This window comes from Bombina bombina, chromosome 1, assembly GCF_027579735.1.
Source record: "Bombina bombina isolate aBomBom1 chromosome 1, aBomBom1.pri, whole genome shotgun sequence".
Taxonomy (NCBI): Eukaryota; Metazoa; Chordata; class Amphibia; order Anura; family Bombinatoridae; genus Bombina; species Bombina bombina.
In genome coordinates, this window is record NC_069499.1 from 404,183,100 (window position 1) to 404,208,123 (window position 25,024).

The 25,024-nt window shown below is 34.6% G+C and overlaps 1 protein-coding gene across 1 annotated transcript in view; it reads left to right on the plus strand.

Annotated features, from left to right (window-relative positions):
- Positions 1 to 1,073: 1,073 nt before the first annotated feature.
- The window catches only part of KCNJ3 (potassium inwardly rectifying channel subfamily J member 3), a 431,207-nt gene continuing 407,256 nt past the window's right edge, over positions 1,074 to 25,024 (plus strand). The window contains exon 1 of the mRNA XM_053698313.1: positions 1,074 to 1,745. Within this exon, the coding sequence (XP_053554288.1) occupies positions 1,074 to 1,745 (672 nt within the window). The remainder of the gene's footprint in view (positions 1,746 to 25,024) is intronic.

Below are 25,024 nucleotides of genomic sequence, written 5' to 3' on the forward strand. Positions count from 1 at the left end.
ATGACTCTTGTGTGCTACTATATATTTGATTCTTTTTTTTTTTTTCTTTTGAAATACATTTACCTTAATTTAGTTTGTTCATCGAGTATTCACTGTGTTAATCCACCTTAAGTGAAGAAAAAGAAAAGAGGCTGTAAGAGAGGTATGGGAGGGGTTTGGAGCTGAATGCTGGTTCATGAGAGAGAGGGATGCAGGATCTGCTGGGGATACGGAATATGCTACTACACTGATGTATAAGAGAAAGGAATATAGGACCTGCTGAATATATAGAATTTGGTACTACATCCTCTCTATTAATGTCAACAACCTCATTACCAGCATTTGCAGCAAGAAAACTGAATGTACAAGAATAGAGGAATATATGCTGTGAAGATCAATATTGCTTTTGTCACCAATATCCCAGGAACGCAAGAGTGTGGGTTGGTTGAGTACTTTAACCTTACTGCAACAACCTTTACACACGGAGATGCAAGGCTCAGTTCATTAGTGCATTACAACAGAACAGTTCTGCTTTGGTGATCTTCCATTTGGGGGAGGGGAATGCTACTTAGATTTCCCAAATGGACCTTTGATTGAACCCATGAGCATTTGCTCAGTGCCAGTTTTGAGAGCAGGGTTGTCCAAAAACCATCCAGCAGAGACTTTTCTGCTAACCTTTACCAAACAAGGGAGGTGAAGCATTGTATGAGACTCTTCTGATCGTGTTTTGTATTTTTTTTTCCATTCTGCATGCCTACTTATAGGCAACACACAGAGTGCAGGAGATGCTTTGCTGCAGAAATCAAGCCAAAGGATAAAGATATGAGTAACTGAGATAATGAGAAAATTTGTATTGTGTTTATGAAAAAGACATTGATACAGTTAATCAGTTAGGTAATCAGTCGAGTGGCTTTTTTAGAGTTAAAAAAAGAAAACCCATTAATGGTTTGTCATGGTTACTGTCCTTAATAGGTGGTTAATACTTTAAAAGCAGCAGCAAAAAAAGAGCTAAAGGAAAACAGTAAAAAATAGAAAGCAAGAATAATATTTCAGTTAATTACATAACCATTTAATCTGGCTGTTTTTTTCATATTATGTCTGCACTGCGAAGGAAATTTGGGGACGATTATCAGGTAGTGACCACTTCATCCAGTGGCTCTGGATTTAATCAAGCTGCTCCTAAAAAGAAAAGGCAAAGGTTTGTGGAAAAGAACGGCCGATGTAATGTCCAACATGGGAACCTTGGAAGTGAGACCAGCAGATACCTCTCTGATTTATTTACCACGCTTGTAGATCTCAAATGGCGTTGGAACCTATTTATTTTTATCCTGACCTACACTGTTGCCTGGCTGTTTATGGCATCTATGTGGTGGGTAATTGCTTACATGAGAGGGGATTTGAATAAAGCACATGATGAAAATTACACCCCCTGTGTGGCCAATGTCTACAACTTTCCATCAGCTTTTCTGTTCTTCATTGAAACAGAAGCCACCATCGGTTATGGTTTCAGGTACATCACTGATAAGTGCCCGGAAGGGATAATCCTCTTCCTCTTCCAGTCAATCCTAGGCTCCATTGTTGATGCCTTTTTGATCGGCTGTATGTTTATTAAGATGTCTCAACCCAAAAAAAGAGCTGAGACTCTGATGTTCAGTGAACATGCTGTTATCTCTATGAGGGATGGCAAACTAACTCTTATGTTCAGGGTGGGCAACCTCCGCAACAGCCATATGGTTTCTGCTCAGATCCGTTGTAAATTACTCAAAGTAAGTATTAATATTTTAAATTAGCAGTTATTTATTTAATCTATATAAATGTTACTTTAACTTCAGTTTTTAAGCCTACTAGCAGACCAGATGTTAAGGCTTAACCTGCTTAAGGACTTTACTGTGAATCTCTATTGCTCAAATAAGAATATCCTTAAAAAAGACCTCTTAGAAACACATAGGAGCAAATATTTAAGAGTATTCTATAAGTAGACATAATAAAATATTGACATAGCCATGTGCATGTACTTGCAACCAAAACTTTATTTCTAAAGGTTGCAGCATTGAAAAGATGTGTTAGTACATTTAGTGCTAATATTATTATGATTAAGAAGAGTTGTAATCATACAATATAATATTGAACTATGGGTGGATGTACTAATTTAGTATTCATTTCAACTACCATTTAAAGAAATATAGGAATGAGGTTAACTTAAATGCATTTATAAATGTGAAAAGTGATGACCAAAAATATTGTTCAAGTTCTCTTATTGATTTCGTATGATAGATCTCATTTTCTGCCTACTGAAAAAATGCAGAATCCCAACTGGCTCCTTGTGTTAGTTATTATTTTCAGTTTACAGGGCAGCTCACTGAAACCAGTTTGTATTATGTATATAGAGGCCTGGTTTTGCCTCTCTGTTAACATAAAAATATACAGTATTGAATATCTATGCTAATACCATTTTCATTTCAGAGAGGTAAATTTGCATTCCAAATCAAACAGCATAACTTATAACTGATGTTGTATTGCAGCTATATTCTATGCAAGCTCTTACACACATGGCTTGTAAATGAGAAGGTGGTTAATGTAAGCAGTTCTTAAAAAAAGTAACAAATGCATTGTGAAGCAAAATAAAAAATAACAAACCTAGTAATGTGATTTGTTGGATTTCTAAACTGTGATATATATCTATTTATATATTTAAATATATATGAAAATATCAAGCACATATTGATATAAAATGTAAGCAAATTCCATAACATTGACAGGATGGAAAGAGAATATAATAAATCCCAAACTAGACTCTAGAATTAACTGTACAAAACACTAGTTAAAAATAAAATAATGCAAAAAATTATTTTTTTATATAAAGCTGCAGTCTGAAAATTACTTGGCTACATTTAAAATTTGTTTAGTTGTCTTTTTTTAGTCCTATAAAATGTTCTCCAAAAGCTTTAGAGTACATTAATTTTCTAAGCAAATGTTGATTATATCTACTTTATAGGACAAATCATTAGGTTTTGTTTACTGAATATTTCAAATTATCCAGCACTTATGAAGAATTCTGCTTAAAGATTCTATTTAAACCATAAAATTCTTAGATTGTTACCATTTATTCACCCATCACATATATATTTGCTTAATGACATTCTTTCCTAGAGATCCACTGAAGTCTCTACCATTGACCAATTTCTTTGACAAACTCCTACTATATTGATTTTTGAAGCTATCATTGTGGTTTATTGTTAGCAGCAGTCGTCTTTGATTATATCAACAAATGCCTATTCTTTCTGTGACAATAGTGTGTGTGTGTTTGTATATATATTTATATATATTCATATTGTATCACACAAGAGTTTATGTGATGTTATAACAACAATATTAAAATATTAGCAATCATTTTGTTCTATTTTAGAGGAAAATAATAAAATCAGAATAAGTTTTGGTGAGATTGTACTATGGAACATTTCTAATATAATGATATAGGCCTCTGCAGCACTGTACTATTTAAAGTAACATTGGGATATCTAGTCATAAAATTTACTAAATTATCAATTAGAAGTCAGTGACTCATATTTAGAGGTCACTCAATGTTTATTCTGCCTATATGCATGGTTGAAAGAGTACATTATGATTACAAAATTATGTTTGCCCTCCAGGGTATGTATTACAAAATTAAAACTTGGTAGGTCTTGAGAGCATTGCTTCTAGGGTTCATGGATAGATTTTTGGAGTGAAAGGGCAGCTTTAAAGGCTTATATGAAACTGGAAATAGAAACAAAGTGCATGACAGTAATCTATTGAGTTGAATTTATTCACATTTAGTGTGATTTTATATATGGGTTCATAGCTTAATAAGCTAAATACACAAATAAATCATGAATTGTCTGCACACAGTATACTACTTTGGAGCAATAAGCTGTTCTCATTATAGATATGGGAAAGAATAACAATTAGGAAATATAAAAACAAGACTGCTGACCATCCACCTGGGAATAACTCTGACTTGCTTAATTATAAAGTAAAGGAAGACAATTCTCCTGACTTGTGTTTGCAAACCATGATTTGACAACAAAGGCAAACAGATGTATATTACAGGGAATTAATTATCAGAAACCCATAAATACATTTTACATTATATTGATGCTTTGTGGAATATTGGCTATGAATTCTGAAACAATGATGTATGGAGTTGATTTGCACCCAAGTGGATTATTGTGAGGTTCTGGAGAGTAATCAAATAGAAGAATAATTATAGGACACCTTTGACATTAATTTTATTCATCTAGTCTGTAGCCCTTAGCATACTCGAACAGAAACATCCCTGTTTAAGTATAAATTAAAAAAAAGTAAATTATTGAAGTAGAGTCTTTTAGGGGCTGATTTATAATTGTCTGTCCGACATGATACGTTGTAGCGTATCATGTCCGACAGACATCGCTGAATGCTAACAGCATACGCTGTCGGCATTTAACATTGCACAAGCAGTTCTGGTGATTTTTTTTTTTTTAAATGGTAAAATTGTTACTTTAATTACTGCTAATTTGTTTAACAAACACATATGTATCAGAGCAATGTACTGAGTAAACTGCACAATAAAGTTTTAATTTTGCTTCAAAACAATGGTATTTTAATATATACTACAGCTTGAATGTTCCCATGCTTATTAAATTAAGAGCTATGAGAACAGTCCTTATCAGAAACTTGGCAAATAATATGTAAATATCAGATGTGCACATCTTGATATATATTTTTTTTCAATTTAAATAGCTTTTTCTTAAAGGATCATTGTACTATAACATTTTATCACCTTTCATGTATTCCCAATGATCAATTTTACATGCTTGAGTGTAATAAATTGTTTATTTTTTGGCATTTGAAATAGCTGCTTTTGCCTTGTAAACCCCTACCTATACTGAAAATGTCAATACTCCTGTATTGGCTATAGAAACAACACTATTATTATTACTATTATTAACTGCTTGCCTGAGTACATTGTCCATTTAATCTTTAAATTCTACTTTCTAACACAGAGATCAGGAAAGGTTTAGGGATGAGCTCAACAGACAGAAAAAAATCTGTGGAAAAGTTCTGTTCCATTTTAAAAGGCCGTTAAATACAGTATAATTTCACAATCAATACATGCATAATAAAAGACAATGCAATAACACATACATTGAATTTTAAATGGGCAATGCATTTTTTTTTCTAACAAATTTTAAAGTTTCCTTACATTTCCCCCCCCCCCCTGTATCATGTGACAGCTATAAGTCAATCACAGACTCATGTACATATGTACTGTGAAGTCTTACACATGCTCCGTATGACATGGTGCCTTCAGAAAGTGTGCTTATAAAAAGATGGTGCTAATTTTTTTAATTGCATGCTTTATCTGAATTATGAAGGTTTCGTTTTGTTTTTCATGTCCGTTTAATACTCTTCTGACACTGTACTGTCAAGAGCTTATACTGATTTTGTGGCATGCAAAAAAAAATTAGTTTCCAAAATGTGAGGTCAGATCAGATGTTTCTGTTTTAGTGTGATAAAAGTAAAGAAGAATGTAGTTTACCTTCATTATTTTTAATCTTATAAAGATTATTATTGTCTTAAACCCTCTCACTACATTATCATAATTCATCTCCACTACTTAAACATGATGCATTAACTCAGGTTCTTCAAATGTTTAACATTGTTTATTCTTACTGACAGTTTTAGTTAAAATAACTGGATTAAAGTTCTTGTACAGTGCTTAAATTGCTGTTGCATTCTGACCCCTTACAAAAAATAATACCTTAAAGGGACATTTTCTTTCATGATTTAGAAAGAGCATGCCATTTTAAACAACTTTTTAATTTACTTCTACTGTCTATTTTACTTCATTCTCTTGATATACTTTGCGGAAAAGCATATCTAGATAGGCTCAGTAGCTGCTAATTGGTTGCTGCACATAGATGCCTCGTCTGATTGGCTCATCCATGTGCATTGCTATTTCTTCAACAAAGGATATCTAAAGAATGAAGCAAATTAGATAATAGAGAATACAATTTTAAACAACATTTCAATTTACTTCTATCTGAATCATGAAAGAACATTTTGGGGTTTAGTATCCCTTTAAGAAGTACTTCTAAACTGCATTGTCAATAAAATAAAGCAGAAGGAAATGCTATGGCCTTATCTACTGTGATAAGAGTGAAAAGGTAGTGATATGATTTTATAAATTCCATGGGAAAAATGTTTTATTTGTGGAAAAAAACAGGAGTATTTGAAGTTAAAACTTCAAAAGTATTGTTTTGCTGGAAGGGTGATAGTTTTCCAGTCGAAATAGTAAATTTAATAAAAAAACTGGAGGATAAAGCTATCCTAGGGATGTATTTTTTCTGCATGGTATGTAGAAAGGACAGACTAGCTGAACTTATTGCCAGAAATCTAATATTTTCAGTTAGGCAAATATTACGTTTATATTGGACAATATGCCAATTGGGTGATTTGCACTTTCTGATGTTTAAAACTTCAATTGGTGCAGTATTTTATGTAACACTCTGGCTTTACACTTTAGTTTACATTATAGATTAACATTATTAGTATTTTCTGTATTAGAATTTTTTTTTTTTTTTTAATTTCCACCATTGATAATGACGCATGATAAATACATGTACATAAAATGTAATCTAAAATGCATGCATTTGTATTTATCAGCAAAAGTGCATGCAGTTTGATAGGTTACATTTTGGCTGAATAATAAAATAAGGATAAAAACTTTTTTTTTGCTAAATTCTCTTGATGTTTAACACTTTTTTGGCAAAGGCAACTGAAACATGTTGTTACACAATGCTTATTGGAGACCAGAGTTAATCCTGAGCAGAAGGAATATGTTAAATTACAAAGCATTTGCATAATCGCAAATCAATAAAAAAAGATTAGGTACACTGTATTATTATCTCATTTTTTAATTCCTTGAGTAGATTGTGTATTTCCCCAATGCTATTTTAGTGTATAACAGAAATTAGCCAGAAAAATATATTTTATTATATTTATTTTATACAGATTTTTTTGGTATATGTATCTTGATACACAGTTGATCTAGTTTGCATTATGATGAGAAATAATATTCCTGATACATGCTGGATCTTACTTTGGTAACTCAAATAAGAATAGCATTTGTATAAAATAAAAATGTAAACTATTAAACAGATTAAAAAGGAACAGTCAAGTCATATATCTAAAGCCCCAGGTTCTGAATATAATTGTTGCTAAAAAAGTATTTTAAGTTTTTTTGACCTATTGTGGTTTTCAAGCATAGGAAGCTGCTGATTGGTGCATCTATAATCTATAATTTATGTATTTGCATGTCTGTTTAGTAAATTAATACAGACCCTTTGGTGCTGTAGGTAGTTTATTGTTTTTTTTTAGATTAAGATTTTTCGATTGATGAATTTGAGTACATACTATATAGAGAAATTAACAGTACAGTATATCATACCCTTTTACAGACCATTCACCACACCAACACCTTGATTAGCTAACTGACATAAATGCTGTCAAATGCATCCTAAAATACCTTAACACATATTAATGTATTCAATTGTTCAACTATGAACTATGGATGCAGCTTTGGAGGTCTTTCGGGGCAGCCTCATTCATGCAACTGACTGTTTAGACTACTGTTTCTTTAGCCCTCCACCACCTCAAAGATTATGGACTTTATTTATCTGACTCCTCTATGATGATTAACACGCTCTGTTTTCATTTAGGACCATATTACAAGTAATGCGCTATTTAGTGCTTTTGCAGATGCTGCCAGAAGTAAACTTTTAATGGGCACAGGTTTGAGTCCGTATTACAAATTGAAAGTAAAAAGTTTTGTGAGGGAGCAAAACCCAGCAAGTGCTAATTTCAGGACTTTGGATATTGCGACTGCACTAACTTCTTCTCCCCTAGACTTCAATGGAGAGTTCAAACTAGCTATATATAGTGTGTATATATATATATATATATATATATATATAATATATATATATATATATATATATATATAAATAAATAAATATGTATAGGTATATACAGATATATATAGGAATAAATATTTAAAAATACATAGAACATTTCCCCTATGTGAAAAACATTGGAATAAAATTGGTAAAATATTTAATGTACATACACTGTAAAACATATGATTAAATATTATCATTGAAATAAAATTATTTTTTGTTTTCAGGTATTTGAGTGGAAAGGGCTCCAAAGTATATATATATACATATGTATATCTGTTTATACATGTGTATATATGTAAGTATATACATATATACACATATAAATACACATGTATACCCACACACATACATATATATATATATATATATATATATATATATATATATATATATATATATATACACATACACATATACATTAAAGTTGTTTCCATTCAAATACCTTGTTAAATACCATATATCTTTTAACCCTCACAACTTTTCAGAAGAAACATTTCAGAAACTGACTTGTGGCTGAGGGGCCATCCTATGATAGTGCAATCCCCTGCAACCAACACTGTTTTGGACATTTCAATGTTCTGAATAAAGATCTTTTTAAGTATTATAGCTAGAATATTGTTTGATTTTACAGTTTCTATCCTGGTGTGTGCTGCTTTAGTTGTGCACTGATAATACTAGTTTGTACTATTCATGAGCGACAGTGTGTGGGAATTTAAACACATTTGCCCCCATTTAAAAAAATCATGGAAGGACAAGTAGAGAACACGTCCAGCTATGATCAAGGAGAGTGGACACTGTATATTCTTTCCCCGCATTTAACATTGCACATGAAAATCTTTGTGCAGTGCTGCCCCTTGCTTTTAGGGTATGTCATTCACCCTGAAGGAATAAGTTTGGACTGTTTTAACTTCACCACCTTAGAGGATGACTGCTGCTTCTTAAACTTTGCAAGCAGGCTTGCATGAGCGAGATTGCCTCAGAGGGCTTTAAAGCTGCTTAAAGGACCAGTAAACACAATACGTCTGCATAATCAACAATTGCAAGATAACACGACAATACAATAGCATTCACTCTGGATTTCATATTAGTAGTTTTTTTCTAACAAATTTTAAAGTTATGTATATTTCCACTCCCCCTGTACATGTGATAGCAAGCAGCCAATCATAAATGCATATACATATAGTTTGTGAATTATTGCACATGCTCAGTAGAAGCTGGTGACTCAAAAAGTGTAAATATAAAAGACTGTGGACATTTTTTTTAATGGAAGTAAATTGGAAAGTTGTTTAAAATTACATGCTGTATCTGAATTATGACCATTTAATTTGACCTGAGTTTCCCTTTAATAAATGGAGTACATAGGCTTAGTTTACAATACTGATGCAAAAACTTCATCAGGTGTTACCCTTATTTTCCTTTAAGGTAACATTGAAATGATTAGAAGAAAATTAGGGCTCCATTTATGAAGCTGTGGACACAACTTGGGAGCCCTTATTGTGCAGACTCATATAATTTCGCTCCATAACCTTTGTGGTGTACTTCCATCTGTGATAGCATCTGTAATAACTGAAAAGCCCTTTTCTCATTCAGTTGGTTATGCAAGAGCAGAGAGTGGGCTGCAAAAGGGATCTCTTATGCAACCTTTAATTGTGGCAGCAGATGTTGTTTCGCTCACTTGAAATGTGGGTGGACTGGTTCCCTGTCTGGAAAACTTGTACACTTAAAAACCTCTATTCCAGTGGTATAAAAAAATCTTGTTTTGTGCTTGCAACCTTTACCTATGATCAACACACAAATATGTAAACTATAATATGATTTGGAACATTATCTTATATTTATAATATTTGTATTTATATTTTATTATTTTAAATATTTTATAAATATATTAATAGGTACATTCTATACATTTATATAAATCCTTTTGGATTTTATACTGTATGTTAATTTCAACTTTATTCTAAACCCAATACTGGGAAATTTTGTTGAGGTCTTTTAACTGTGTGTATGTGTGTGTATATATATATATATATATATATATACAGGGAGTGCAGAATTATTAGGCAAGTTGTATTTTTGAGGATTAATTTTATTATTGAACAACAACCATGTTCTCAATGAACCCAAAAAACTCATTAATATCAAAGCTGAATATTTTTGGAAGTAGTTTTTAGTTTGTTTTTAGTCTTAGCTATTTTAGGGGGATATCTGTGTGTGCAGGTGACTATTACTGTGCATAATTATTAGGCAACTTAACAAAAAAACAAATATATACCCATTTCAATTATTTATTTTTACCAGTGAAACCAATATAACATCTCAACATTCACAAATATACATTTCTGACATTCAAAAACAAAACAAAAACAAATCAGTGACCAATATAGCCACCTTTCTTTGCAAGGACACTCAAAAGCCTGCCATCCATGGATTTTGTCAGTGTTTTGATCTGTTCACCATCAACATTGCGTGCAGCAGCAACCACAGCCTCCCAGACACTGTTCAGAGAGGTGTACTGTTTTCCCTCCTTGTAAATCTCACATTTGATGATGGACCACAGGTTCTCAATGGGGTTCAGATCAGGTGAACAAGGAGGCCATGTCATTAGATTTTCTTCTTTTATACCCTTTCTTGCCAGCCACGCTGTGGAGTACTTGGACGCGTGTGATGGAGCATTGTCCTGCATGAAAATCATGTTTTTCTTGAAGGATGCAGACTTCTTCCTGTACCACTGCTTGAAGAAGGTGTCTTCCAGAAACTGGCAGTAGGGCTGGGAGTTGAGCTTGACTCCATCCTCAACCCGAAAAGGCCCCACAAGCTCATCTTTGATGATACCAGCCCAAACCAGTACTCCACCTCCACCTTGCTGGCGTCTGAGTCGGACTGGAGCTCTCTGCCCTTTACCAATCCAGCCACGGGCCCATCCATCTGGCCCATCAAGACTCACTCTCATTTCATCAGTCCATAAAACCTTAGAAAAATCAGTCTTGAGATATTTCTTGGCCCAGTCTTGACGTTTCAGCTTGTGTGTCTTGTTCAGTGGTGGTCGTCTTTCAGCCTTTCTTACCTTGGCCATGTCTCTGAGTATTGCACACCTTGTGCTTTTGGGCACTCCAGTGATGTTGCAGCTCTGAAATATGGCCAAACTGGTGGCAAGTGGCATCTTGGCAGCTGCACGCTTGACTTTTCTCAGTTCATGGGCAGTTATTTTGCGCCTTGGTTTTTCCACACGCTTCTTGCGACCCTGTTGACTATTTTGAATGAAACGCTTGATTGCATCCCTCTGCAAGATATCTCACTATTTTTGACTTTTCTGAGCCTGTCAAGTCCTTCTTTTGACCCATTTTGCCAAAGGAAAGGAAGTTGCCTAATAATTATGCACACCTGATATAGGGTGTTGATGCCATTAGACCACACCCCTTCTCATTACAGAGATGCACATCACCTAATATGTTTAAATGGTAGTAGGCTTTCGAGCCTATACAGCTTGGAGTAAGACAACATGCATATAGAGGATGATGTGGTCAAAATACTAATTTGCCTAATAATTCTGCACTCCCTGTATATATATATATATATATATATATATATATATATATATATATATATATATATATATATATATATATATATAAATTTTCCCCCAAAGCTAAGTTTGCCATCTCTGGTCATCTCAGATTAGATCCAGTTACTTACATAGAAAATGAAAAGTAGGTCATGAATATTAACCTATTGCATGACTCACAGCTAACAACCCATCAAAATGCTAATACTCACTTTCAGAGCTATATATTAGTTATCATTATTATTTCAAAGCTATTAAATCCTTTACAAATTATGACTCTAAATTGTGGGTGTTCTAGAGGAGGCATATACAACAACTTACTGTAAAATCAAATAATCATAACAATTTAGTACAAGTTGTAAACAAAATTTTGTATATAAAAATGTCAGTTAACAAGATGATGACAAATCAAATATGACCATATACAAAGAGCCATTAAAATATTTAATTTGGCCTGAGCATTAATAATGCAAAAAAATCCTATAAATTATGATATTACATATTTTGACATATTGTTCCTTAGGGATTTTTTTTTACTAGTGTAAATAAAACATCTGAGTGTAATTCCATTAATTAGCTTTGTCTAGTTAAAGCTGATACACTGTTGGGCACCTCCACACAATTTCTAGGTCAGAGTATGCTCAGCATATAACATTTGTGACTATTGTTTTGGTTAAAGAATTTGTTTCTCTTTGATTATCACATATTTTCCAAATAACTTAAAGAGATACTAAACCCATTTTTTTTTTCCTTCATGGTTCAGATAGAACATGCAACTTTAAGCAAATTTCTAATTTATCAATTTGTATTTGTTATCTTGCTATATTTATTTAAAAAGCAGGAATATGAAGCTTAGGAGCTGGCCCATTTTAGGTTCAGTACCCTGGATAGTGCTTGCTTATTGGTGGCTACATTTTTGCCTGTTTTTGTTTATATTAGCTTTCCATCCTGAAGTCAACTTATGTTGAGAGAGGTTGATCAAGGAAAAAAAGGATATGATATGCCAGTTATTGGTATTTAAAATCCTAAACTGACAATTCATTGTGTTCTTTTTACAAAAGATAGGCTTTTAAAGGGACATGCCACCCACATTTTTTCTTTTATGATTTAGAAAGAGAATGCAATTATAAACATCTTTCTAATTTACTTATATTATCTATTTTTTTTATTCTCTTGATATTCTTTGATGAAAAGCATATCTAGATATGTTCACTAGCTGCTGATTGGTTGCTGCACATAGAAGCCTTGTGTGATTGGCTCACCATGTGCATTGCTTTTTCTTCAACTAAGGATATCTAGAAAATGAAGCAAAATAAATAATGGAAGTAAATTGTAATGTTATTTAAATTTCTATTCTCTATCTGAATCATGAAAGAAATATTTTGGGTTTAGTGGCCCTTTAAATTTTGTTTTAAGAATGTTGTATATCAAGAGTAATTAAAGGCACAGATAAAGAATGGTCCAATTACAAGAGACATCAGATAGCCTTCTAGTGGCCTTGGTATGATTACATATTTTAAAAATCACAATATCTTAACTGCCATGCATACCATACATTTATTATTTTATAATTTGTTTTAATATGAAGTAACATGTTCTGGATTTATGTCCAGTTTATTTTAATCAGAGGAAACATATTGTTACATTTTAATGCCAGAAAGAGCTTCTACAAATATTATTGGGATTACTTTTTATTTTATCATGTTGAGAAGTGGACAAAGCAATGGAAAATTAGCCACTGTTTTGATGATCAGTATCTTCATATTGCCATCATGTTGAATTCTAGAATGCTACTGTCTTTGATTCCCAGTGGGTGATCTGAGCTGCTTGTCCACATTCCTTCTGCAAAGGAAAGGTTGGTGGCTTCAGTTGGACTAAGAAGCCCAGTGTTCATTGTTTTCCATCCTTGACCATACTACACACATGAGGGTTTTCTTTTTTGGCAGAGCAAAGATGCTCTGAAGAGACAGTTTCTGCCTGAAGTGCAGACACAATCTTTGGGTCCAGTTGTGGTCACCTGCCTCTGATGTGCGAAACACCATGAGCCCATTCCATAGTAATAAATGTAGCATATACTAAAATGTTGACAGAGTGTTAGTGTCAAAATGAAAATATTTACATTAATAAATGTGTGGTGCTATTTGAACAGCACAACATTTTGAAATTAATATTTTACAAATTATCTACATTTAAATAGGGGGCTCTGCTTTATTTATCAAAGGTCGGGTGGACGAGGTTCGCGGTCTTGAACCTTGTTCACCCAGCCTCACGGTTAACATTGCACAATTCGCTGGTTGTAAAATGCTGCTCCTGCTTGCATGAGGACAATCAAATCAATTAATAATTTTGATCCACCACCTAAAGTTTCCTAGATAGTTTAAGTAGCAGCGGTCTAACGACTAGCTCTGAGCAAGACTGAAATGCTGGGGCTCCAAAGCTATCGCCACTTGTTAAATGGTGCCCTATATTTGCATTATATAAAAAATAATAATGATGTGTAACATAAGAATGTTTTATTAAAAATTAATATAGATTATTAATGCATTTTTATTGATGCATTAATTTATTTTTTTCTTATGAGGGACAATAGCAGGACCGGACTGGGAACAAAAATAGACCTGGGTATTTAAAGGCAGAGCAGCCCACATCAGTCAACTAGGTAGCCATAATAGACCAAAACTCTCATTCTGCAGCACCTCTGCTTGACAGCCAGACAGAAAATGTACTTTCTGTTTTACAAAATAAGCAGACTTTAACAGCTTTCCAATTCTTACCCATATTAAGAGAGGGTGGGGCCTCTATATAGCAGCCAATAAGGCCCACATAAGAGCCTGGCCCACCGGGCATTTGCTATGTATGCCCTATGGCCAGTCAGGGCCTGAACAATAGCAATAAACTAGAACAAAACATATGGGCTTAGAGGCGTATAAATAGGCCCAAAGGTAATTTCTTGCATTTTTTCTGTCTAAAGAAGATCTCATGCTTGTGGAGAGTTATGAGATGATCGAATACGTACCAGATCACTTACTGTATGTAAAATTAAATATAATTTTCCAATGTCAGACTCCCTTTAAATGTACTGAATTCTGCAACTCTGTTTAAAAGGTTAATATGAAATATTAAATAAAAAAATAAAATTAAATGGAAGCTTCTGCTTAGAATTTTAGTTAAAGGAACATAATACTCATATGCTAAATCACTTGAAACTGATTCAGTATAACTGTAAAATGCTGACAGGAAAATATCACCTGAGCATCTCCATGTAATAAAGGAAGATATTTTACCTCACAATTTCCTCAGCTCAGCAGAGTAAGTTCTGTGTAAAAAAAATATACTCTGCTGCAGCCTAGCTGCAGGTAAGAAAGAAAAATTAAAGTGAAGAAATGAACAGCAGCCAATCAGCATCAGCAGTGCTGAGGTCATGAACTCTTTTACTGTGATCTCATGAGATTTCACTTAACTCTCATGAGATTTCTTTTGTAAACTTCCTTACACTGAATAGGGAAATAAGATGAGAGTACACTTAAGCTCACTCCCTTAGCTGTCCCGGGACAGACATACTGATTTGTTGTTTAGAAGTCCTTTACAATGGGATGTGGCTAATGAGGAATTTTTGAGGTAAAATATCTTTCTTTTTACATAGAGATGTTCAGGTGACATTTTCTAGTCAGCTTTTTACAGCTATACTGCATCACTTTCAAGTGTTTAAACATTTGGGTATTATGGCCTTTTAATAATTAGCTGATTAAAAAAATGTATATAGATACTTTTGGAGATTAATTAGATAACTGTAATATATTGTTAACTAGGCTAATTCATAAATTTAGTAAATATACATTATTTATTTAAACAAATGGTATTTTGCACATTTTCTGCAATATATTTTTCTGTTATAGAAATGATTACAAAATGTTATAAGATTCAACTGATATTAAAGTTAACAGTCATCAAGGAGCAATTATCTTTTTTTTGTACTCCATGTAGGATAAAATAGTAATTTCATGTTCTAATTTAAAAAAATACATTGAGAAATAAAGCAAACTCCCTCTTTTTGTATTCACTAAAGGGCGATAGAATTTGCTTACAGGGAAGGCCTATCTAATACCAGAGTGTATTCTCATTTACTGAACTTATCAACATGTCTCACTAAATTAAAAAAACGTGGATGAAAGAGTCCTTTATGGTATTCACTTGATCATTAGAAGATGCCGAGATCGTTAGAAAAACTCCTCATGCAGTTTAGTTACAACTAGGTTTAGAAATAGAGATATTACTACTTGTCTTAATATAAACCTGAAGTTCAACTCTTAATCTATTTTGTAACAGACTGCATTTATTTTAGCATTGCTATGGTGAGGAGTGGATGACCTGCAGCTCACTCCTTATAATGAGTTAGTTTACTAAAAATGTAAGGCAAATAAATATGACTGGTCTGAGCCGGATAATTCTAACTCATTCTTATAGTAAATCAAAATAATTAAAAAAATAAAATTATAGAATATTATGGGAGAAAAGCAAGTAATTACCAATGTAGACTCTATGGGGTAGATTTATCATACCACGGGCGGATATGATTCGCTACAGTGAATCATGTCTGCTCTGCATCGCTAAATGCCGACAGCATACGCTGTTGGCATTTAACATTGCAAAGCATTTCTGGTGTTGTGCACTTTTGTAATGTATGCACCTCCTTCCTGTACGAAAATGCAGCATACGCAACTTATCAACCCTCAGGGTAAAAAGCCTTATAGAATTCCACCAGGGAAATAGAAGAACTGGCAAACATTCTTATAGAATCTCACCAGGTCAGGGATCTTTTAAGAATCAGAGCCTATGACTCACTCTCTCAATCTCAGGGGAGAAAAAACTATGGCCTAGATTTGGAGTTTGGCGGTAGCCGTGAAAACCAGCGTTAGAGGCTCCTAACGCTGGTTTTAGGCTACCGCCGGTATTTGGAGTCATTAAAAAAAGGGTCTAACGCTCACTTTTCAGCCGCGACTTTTCCATACCGCAGATCCCCTTACGTCAATTGCGTATCCTATCTTTTCAATGGGATCTTTCTAACTCCGGTATTTAGAGTCGTGTCTGAAGTGAGCGTTAGAAATCTAACGACAAAACTCCAGCCGCAGAAAAAAGTCAGTAGTTAAGAGCTTTCTGGGCTAACGCCGGTTTATAAAGCTCTTAACTACTGTGCTCTAAAGTACACTAACACCCATAAACTACCTATGTACCCCTAAACCGAGGCCCCCCCACGTCGCCGACACTCGATTAAATTTTTTTAACCCCTAATCTGCCAACCCCCACCTACGTTATACTTATGTACCCCTAATCTGCTGCCCCTAACACCGCCGACCCCAATATTATATTTATTAACCCCTAACCTGCCCCCCACAACGTCGCAGCCAGCTACCTACAATAATTAACCCCTAATCTGCCGACCGCAAAGAGCCGCCACCTACATTATAGCTATCTACCCCTAATCTGCTGCCCCTAACACCGCCGACCCCTATATTATATTTATTAACCCCTAATCTGCCCCCCTCAAGGTCGCCTCCACCTGCCTACACTTATTAATCCCTAATCTGCTGAGCGGACCGCACCGCTACTATAATAAAGTTATTAACCCCTAATCCGCCTCACTAACCCTATAATAAATAGTATTAACCCCTAATCTGCCGTCCCTAACATCGCCGACACCTAACTTCAATTATTAACCCCTAATCTGCCGACTGGAGCTCACCGCTATTCTAATAAATGTATTAACCCCTAAAGCTAAGTCTAACCCTAACACTAACACCCCCCTAAATTAAATATAATTTTAATCTAACGAAATTAATTAACTCTTCTTAAATAAATTATTCCTATTTAAAGATAAATACTTACCTGTAAAATAAATTCTAATATAGCTACAATATAAATTATATTTAGATTATAGCTATTTTAGGATTAATATTTATTTTACAGGTAACTTTGTATTTATTTTAACCAGGTACAATAGCTATTAAATAGTTAAGAACTATTTAATAGCTAAAATAGTTAAAATAATTACAAATTTACCTGTAAAATAAATCCTAACCTAAGTTACAATTAAACCTAACACTACACTATCAATAAATAAATTAAATAAAATACCTATAATTATCTACAATTAAACCTAACACTACACTATCAATAAATAAATTAAATACAATTCCTACAAATAAATACAATGAAATAAACTAACTAAAGTAAAAAAAATAAAAAAGAACTAAGTTACAAAAAATAAAAAAATATTTACAAACATTAGAAATATATTACAACAATTTTAAACTAATTACACCTACTCTAAGCCCCCTAATAAAATAACAAAGCCCCTCAAAATAAAAAAATGCCCTACCCTATTCTAAATTACTAAAGTTCAAAGCTCTTTTACCTTACCAGCCCTGAGCAGGGCCCTTTGCGGGGCATGCCCCAAGAAGTTCAGCTCTTTTGCCTGTAAAACAAAACATACAATACCCCCCCCCCAACATTACAACCCACCACCCACATACCCCTAATCTAACCCAAACCCCCTTAAATAAACCTAACACTAAGCCCCTGAAGATCTCCCTACCTTGAGTCGTCTTCACCCAGCCGAGCCAAATTCTTCATCCAAGCGGAGCAAGAAGAGGTCCTCCATCTGGTAGAAGTCTTCATCCAAGCGGGGCAGAAGAGGTCTTCCATCCGATTGAAGTCTTCATCCAAGAGGCATCTTCTATCGTCATCCATCCGGAGCGGAGCGGCAGCATCCTGAAGACCTCCGACGCGGAACATCCATCCTGAACGACGAATGACGGTTCCTTTAAATGACGTCATCCAAGATGGCGTCCCCTCGAATTCCGATTGGCTGATAGGATTCTATCAGCCAATCGGAATTAAGGTAGGAATATTCTGATTGGCTGATGGAATCAGCCAATCAGAATCAAGTTCAATCCGATTGGCTGATCCAATCAGCCAATCAGATTGAGCTCGCATTCTATTGGCTGTTCCGATCAGCCAATATAATGCAAGCTCAATCTGATTGGCTGATTGGATCAGCCAATCGGATTGAACTTGATTCTGATTGGCTGACTCCATCAGCCAATCAGAATTTTCCTACCTTAATTCCGATTGGCTGATAGAATCCTATCAGCCAATCGGAATTCGAGGGACGCCATCTTGGATGACGTCATTTAAAGGAACCATCATTCGTCGTTCAGTCGTCAGCCAGGATGGATGTTCCGCGTCGGAAGTCTTCAGGATGCTGCCGCTCTGCTCCGGATGGATGGCGATAGAAGATGCCGCTTGGATGAAGACTTCAATCGGATGGAAGACCTCTTCTGCCCTGCTTGGATGAAGACTTCTACCAGATGGAGGACCTCTTCTTGCTCCGCTTGGATGAAGAATTTGGCTCCGCTGGGTGAAGACCACTCAAGGTAGGGAGATCTTCAGGGGCTTAGTGTTAGGTTTATTTAAGGGGGGTTTGGGTTAGATTAGGGGTATGTGGGTGGTGGGTTGTAATGTTGGGGGGGGGTATTGTATGTTTTTTTTAAAGGCAAAAGAGCTGAACTTCTTGGGGCATGCCCCGCAAAGGGCCCTGTTCAGGGCTGGTAAGGTAAAAGAGCTTTGAACTTTAGTAATTTAGAATAGGGTAGGGCATTTTTTTTATTTTGGGGGGCTTTGTTATTTTATTAGGGGGCTTAGAGTAGGTGTAATTAGTTTAAAATTGTTGTAATATATTTCTAATGTTTGTAAATATTTTTTTATTTTTTGCAACTTAGTTCTTTTTTTATTTTTTGTACTTTAGTTAGTTTATTTCATTGTATTTATTTGTAGGAATTTACAGTTAAATTTGTAATTATTTTAACTATTTTAGCTATTAAATAGTTCTTAACTATTTAATAGCTATTGTACCTGGTTAAAATAAATACAAAGTTACCTGTAAAATAAATATAAATCCTAAAATAGCTATAATATCATTATAATTTATATTGTAGCTATATTAGGATTTATTTTACAGGTAAGTATTTAGCTTTAAATAGGAATAATTTATTTAATAAGAGTTAATTAATTTCGTTAGATTTAAATTATATTTAAGTTAGGGGGGTGTTAGTGTTAGAGTTAGACTTAGCTTTAGGGGTTAATACATTTATTAGAATAGCGATGAGCTCCAGTCGGCAGATTAGGGGTTAATAATTGAAGTTAGGTGTCGGCGATGTTAGGGAGGGCAGATTAGGGGTTAATACTATTTATTATAGGGTTAGTGAGGCAGATTAGGGGTTAATAACTTTATAATAATAGCGGTGCGGTCCGCTCGGCAGATTAGGGGTTAATAAGTGTAGGCAGGTGGAGGCGACGTTGTGGGGGGCAGATTAGGGGTTAATAAATATAATATAGGGGTCGGCGGTGTTTGGGGCAGCAGATTAGGGGTACATAGGGATAATGTAAGTAGCAGCGGTTTACGGAGCGGCAGATTAGGGGTTAAAAATAATATACAGGGGTCAACGATAGCGGGGGCGGCAGAATAGGGGTTAATAAGTGTAAGGTTAGGGGTGTTTAGACTCGGGGTACATGTTAGAGTGTTAGGTGCAGACGTAGGAAGTGTTTCCTCATAGGAAACAATGGGGCTGCGTTAGGAGCTGAACGCGGCTTTTTTGCAGGTGTTAGGGTTTTTTTCAGCTCAAACAGCCCCATTGTTTCCTATGGGGGAATCGTGCACGAGCACGTTTTTGAGGCTGGCCGTGTCCTTAAGCAACTCTTGAAGTTGCGTTAAATATGCTATACGCTCCTTTTTTGGAGCCTAACGCAGCCATTCTGTGGACTCTCAATACCAGAGTTATTTTAAAGGTGCGGCCAGAAAAAAGCCAGCGTTAGATACGCGGGTCGTTACCAACAAAACTCTAAATCTAGCCGTATGAGTCCAGAGGGAAAAAGTTACTAGTTCACTCAATGTAAAAGACATGAAAAAGGCCAGGTTTTTTTTTTTTTTTTTAACTCCAAATTCTTACTCATCTGACACTAGTGGACATTTCTATCCCTGTATATACAAATATCTATATATCTTCCATGGCTGTGTTTCACATTATCTTCTTATGGTGTAGGAATCAAAAAAACAAAAACCTACCCCATAAGGGTATTCCACGATTAAACACAGTCATGACATGGAGATAGAAAGTGTTAGATGCTGTATAAGAAGTGTAAGATTTGTATACCTTACCAAGAGCAAGCAGGGTATGTGCCTAGATGTGTTATATAGCTAAACAATAATTTTGTAGTTCTTTTTGTTTTGGTTTAATTTTTTTAATTCCCAGGTAAGTAAAAAAATTGCAGTGAACAAGTAGAAAATGTAACCTTGTTCCTATCTTTAATATAGAAGGTTTTTCCCTCTGGAATAGTAATGTCTCTAGTTTCCACTCCTGATAGATAGATAGATAGATAGATAGATAGACATACAGATCGATAGATACAGTGCCCTACACTAATATTGGTAAATGTGAGCAAAGAAGGCTTTGAAAAATTGTCTTTATTGTTTAACTTTTTGATCTTTTGTTAAAAAAAATTAAAAAAAATACTCTGCTCTCATGGATATCAAACAATTGCAAACACAACATATGTTTATTAAAAAAAAAAAATCTTTGTTAAATATATGTGTGGCACAATTATTGGTACCCCTATGAATTAATATGAGAAAATAAGTATATTCCCATTGATATTTTACATTTTTTAGTACAACTGACTGACTAGGAACAGGAAATTGTTCAACCATGGCTTGATTTCACAAGAGTATAAATATCAGGTAACACATATGCCAAATTCACTCATCACAATCTGTTGGAATATTGCTGGAATGTGCGGCAAAAGGTTGTTGAGCTTCACAAAATGGGAAGTGGCTAAAAGGAAATGCTAATTTCCCCCATTAGGGCAATATTTAAGAACTTACAGTCAACTGGAAATGTTATGACTCAACCTGAAAGAGGACATCTGTCTATATTGTCTCAATGCACTGTGATGAGGACAATTCAATTGGCCAAAATATATGCAAAAGTTAGCTGCATCTTGGGGTCAGAAAGTCTCCAAAATTACAATCCCATGTCACCTACATCACCACATGTTGTTTTGGGGTTTCATGGAAAAAGCCTCTACTCTTATCCAAAAACAAACTGAAGCTTCTTCAGTTTCCAGACACTACTAAAACTTCAAAGAGCCACCACCATATTTAACAAAATAAAGCTTTTTGGCAATAAACACCAGAGATGAGTTTGGCTCACATAGAGAGGTAGCCATGTGTAAAAGTACCCAATTCCCATGGTTAAATATGGTGGTGGCTCTTATATTTTGGGGCTGTTTTTATGCCAGAGGACCTGGACATTTTGTTAGGATACATGGCATCATGGACTCTATCAAACATCAACTCATATTAAATGAACACTTGACTGCCTCTGCCAGAAATCTTAAAATGGGCCATGGTTGGATCTTCCAGTAGGGCAATGATCCAAAACATACAGTACATCAAAATCAGCACAAAATGGTTTACTGACCAAAAAATCAAGGTGCTGCCATGGCCATCCCAGTCCCCTGACTTGAACCTCATAGAAAATCTGTGGGGTGAACCGAAGAGGAGAGTCCAGCATTTACCTCAAAATTTAAAGGCTCTGGAGAGATTATAAAATGGAGGAATGGCCTCAGAACTCTTGCCATGCATGCTCCAAACTCATCAGGCATTATAGGAGAAGAATCAGAGCTGTTATCTTGGCAAAGGGAGGTAGCCAAAAAAGGGTGCCAATAATTGTGCCACACATATATTTAACAATTGTGTTTGGATAAACATGTGCAGTGTTTGCAATTGCTTGATATCCACAAGAGCAGAGTATTTTTGTGTATTTTTAAAAAAAATAAAGACAATTTTTCTCAGCCTTCTTTGCTCATATTTACCAAGGGTGCCAATATATAAGAGGAGGGCACTGTAGATAGATAGATAGATGTTTAATTAGAGGATTACTGTGGATCACCTGGATTAAATGAAATGTGCATTTACGAGCCCCTAGATACAGATAATAGTTGAATAAATATAACTAAATTCCCTTACTTACAGGAGGATACACCTTTCTTTGAAATGTAGGTAGAGTTGAGGGCATTGTAGTCAGGTGATCACTGAGGTGACACTATTTCCCTAACTAAGAGCTGAGTTGAATAGGTAATACGGTATACAGGGGAGACCTTATGTTAACATTAAAAGGGTAAGAGGCCTCTAAAAGCCCCTATCTTGATTAGGCTAGGTCTCCTGGCAACAGAATGGAACACACATGTTTTTAACTCATTTATACCTACTTATTTTTAATGCATGAAATGCATTCTACTGAAATGTAACAAAATATTAGTTTTCTTTTGATTTTGAATTGCTTATTTCTATACAATCAAAAGTGTAAATTATTCGCCATTTCTACTTATTTAGAAAGATTACCTAATTCAATTACAGAACCACAAACATTTTGATGATATAGGTTAGAATTAAAACTTCCAAATTGTTATTTATAATATTGTTTATTAATATATATATATATATATATATATATATATATATATATATATATTGACATTTAGTCTTCTGGGTCTATGAAAAAGGACATATAGTTAATGTGGGTTTGTCACTGAAAAATTACTTCTAGTAGTGGTTAAATGTGACTAGCACCTAAAAGCTCAAAAACAGCTCAGCACAGGAGTGTGAAACAGCTCATCAGTGAAGGGATTAAAATGATATTAGTTGTTTAAATATTGAAGAGCAGTGCTAATCCCAACCCTTCTTAAAGGGATGGTCTAGTCAAAAATAAACTTTCAATATTCAGATAGGGCATTTCATTTTAAGCAACTTTCCAATTTACTTTTATCATTAATTTTGCTTTCTTATCTTGGTATTCTTAGTTGAAAGCTAAACCTAGGTAGGCCATATGCTAATTTATTATCCCTCGAAGGCCGCCTCTTATCTGAATGAATTTTGACACATTTTCACAACTAGGGGGCGTTAGTTTATGTGTGTCATATAGATAACATTGTGCTTATGCACATGTAGTTACCTAGAAGTCAGCACTGATTGGCTAAAAATTCATGTCTGTCAAAAGAACTAAAATAAGGGGGCGTTCTGCAGTGGCTTAGATACAAGGTAATCACAGAGGTAACAAGTATAATAATATAACTGTGTTGGTTATGCAAAACTAGGGAATGGGTAATAAAGGGATTATCTATCTTTTAAAAAATAGAAATTCTGGTGTAGACTGTCCCTTTAATGGAGCCCAGGGCCACACTAATAGGAGGTTTAGAACATTTTAAGCCTCCTATTAGCATGGCCTGGAGCTCTGTGAAGAGAAGTGTCTGGATTATTGAGGCTTTCCAATGCGTTATAGGTAAGTATATAATGCTACCGGTGAACTCTTTCATCTGTAGTGAAGGACACAGGTGAACTCTTTCATCTGTAGCGAAGGAACATTTACATTCTTTAATGAATCCAAATGGAAATACTCCACAAATATTTAGAATTGTTTTTGTTTAAGACGAAACAAACACTGAATAGCACAACAGCAAGATATTTGGCAAACTAATTTTTCTGAATATTCGTTCCAAAAGATTCGGCCGAACCAAATTTTTCACCCATGTATATGTCTAATAAATGCCCAGACAACACTACACATAACAATTTTAGAATGTAACCCCCAAAACATTAGGAAACTATGTTACCAACAATAAAATTAAAATAAATAAATAAGCACTTTTTTATTTAAAACCCCCCCTGAAAATCCTTAACCCAACAAACACTTTACTGATAATGCCCCTGTTCAATTTCCTTAAAAAGACAAAAACATGAATCTGTAAGGGTTTGGAGCACAACAGGTTAATTACACATATCACCTATTAGCATCACACTATTAAAAGAGATCAATGCAGGCCCTCAACCTTTGATGTAATCACTCAAGACAAGAAATGGCCATTTTATTTATCTTTAATTGTGCACAAGGGATTTTTAGGTTATGAAATTGGGAGATTAATAATGCAGATAATGATTCCTTGTTGTATTAGGAGATAACAATTCTCAGCATCAGAGGTATAAAAGTCTGATATTTACAAGATCATAATAATATAATCCAATAATATGCACTCCCTGGATTTAAGCACAGCACAATTTATTCAGCAGTGACGTTTCGGGGCATTCACCCCTTCCTCAGACCCAAAATGTAGTACAAACAGTGTATAAAAATATAACAAGCCCCTCCCCCATCCCTATTCAGCCAATCAAACAGGCGGAGGAAGATCACATTATATCATGTGCAAATGGTCACTAAATCATAAATGTGTAAAACCAAACAAATCAGTCATTGTTTATATTATTGGATTGTGCTTATTGTTGGTTTATGCACCCTGGTTTGGAGGAATCGTTGGTGAGTGGGAGTGCGCTATCTTGGTTCATTATATATATATATCTGTATATATACCACCTTGCTCTCATTGTTCTTTA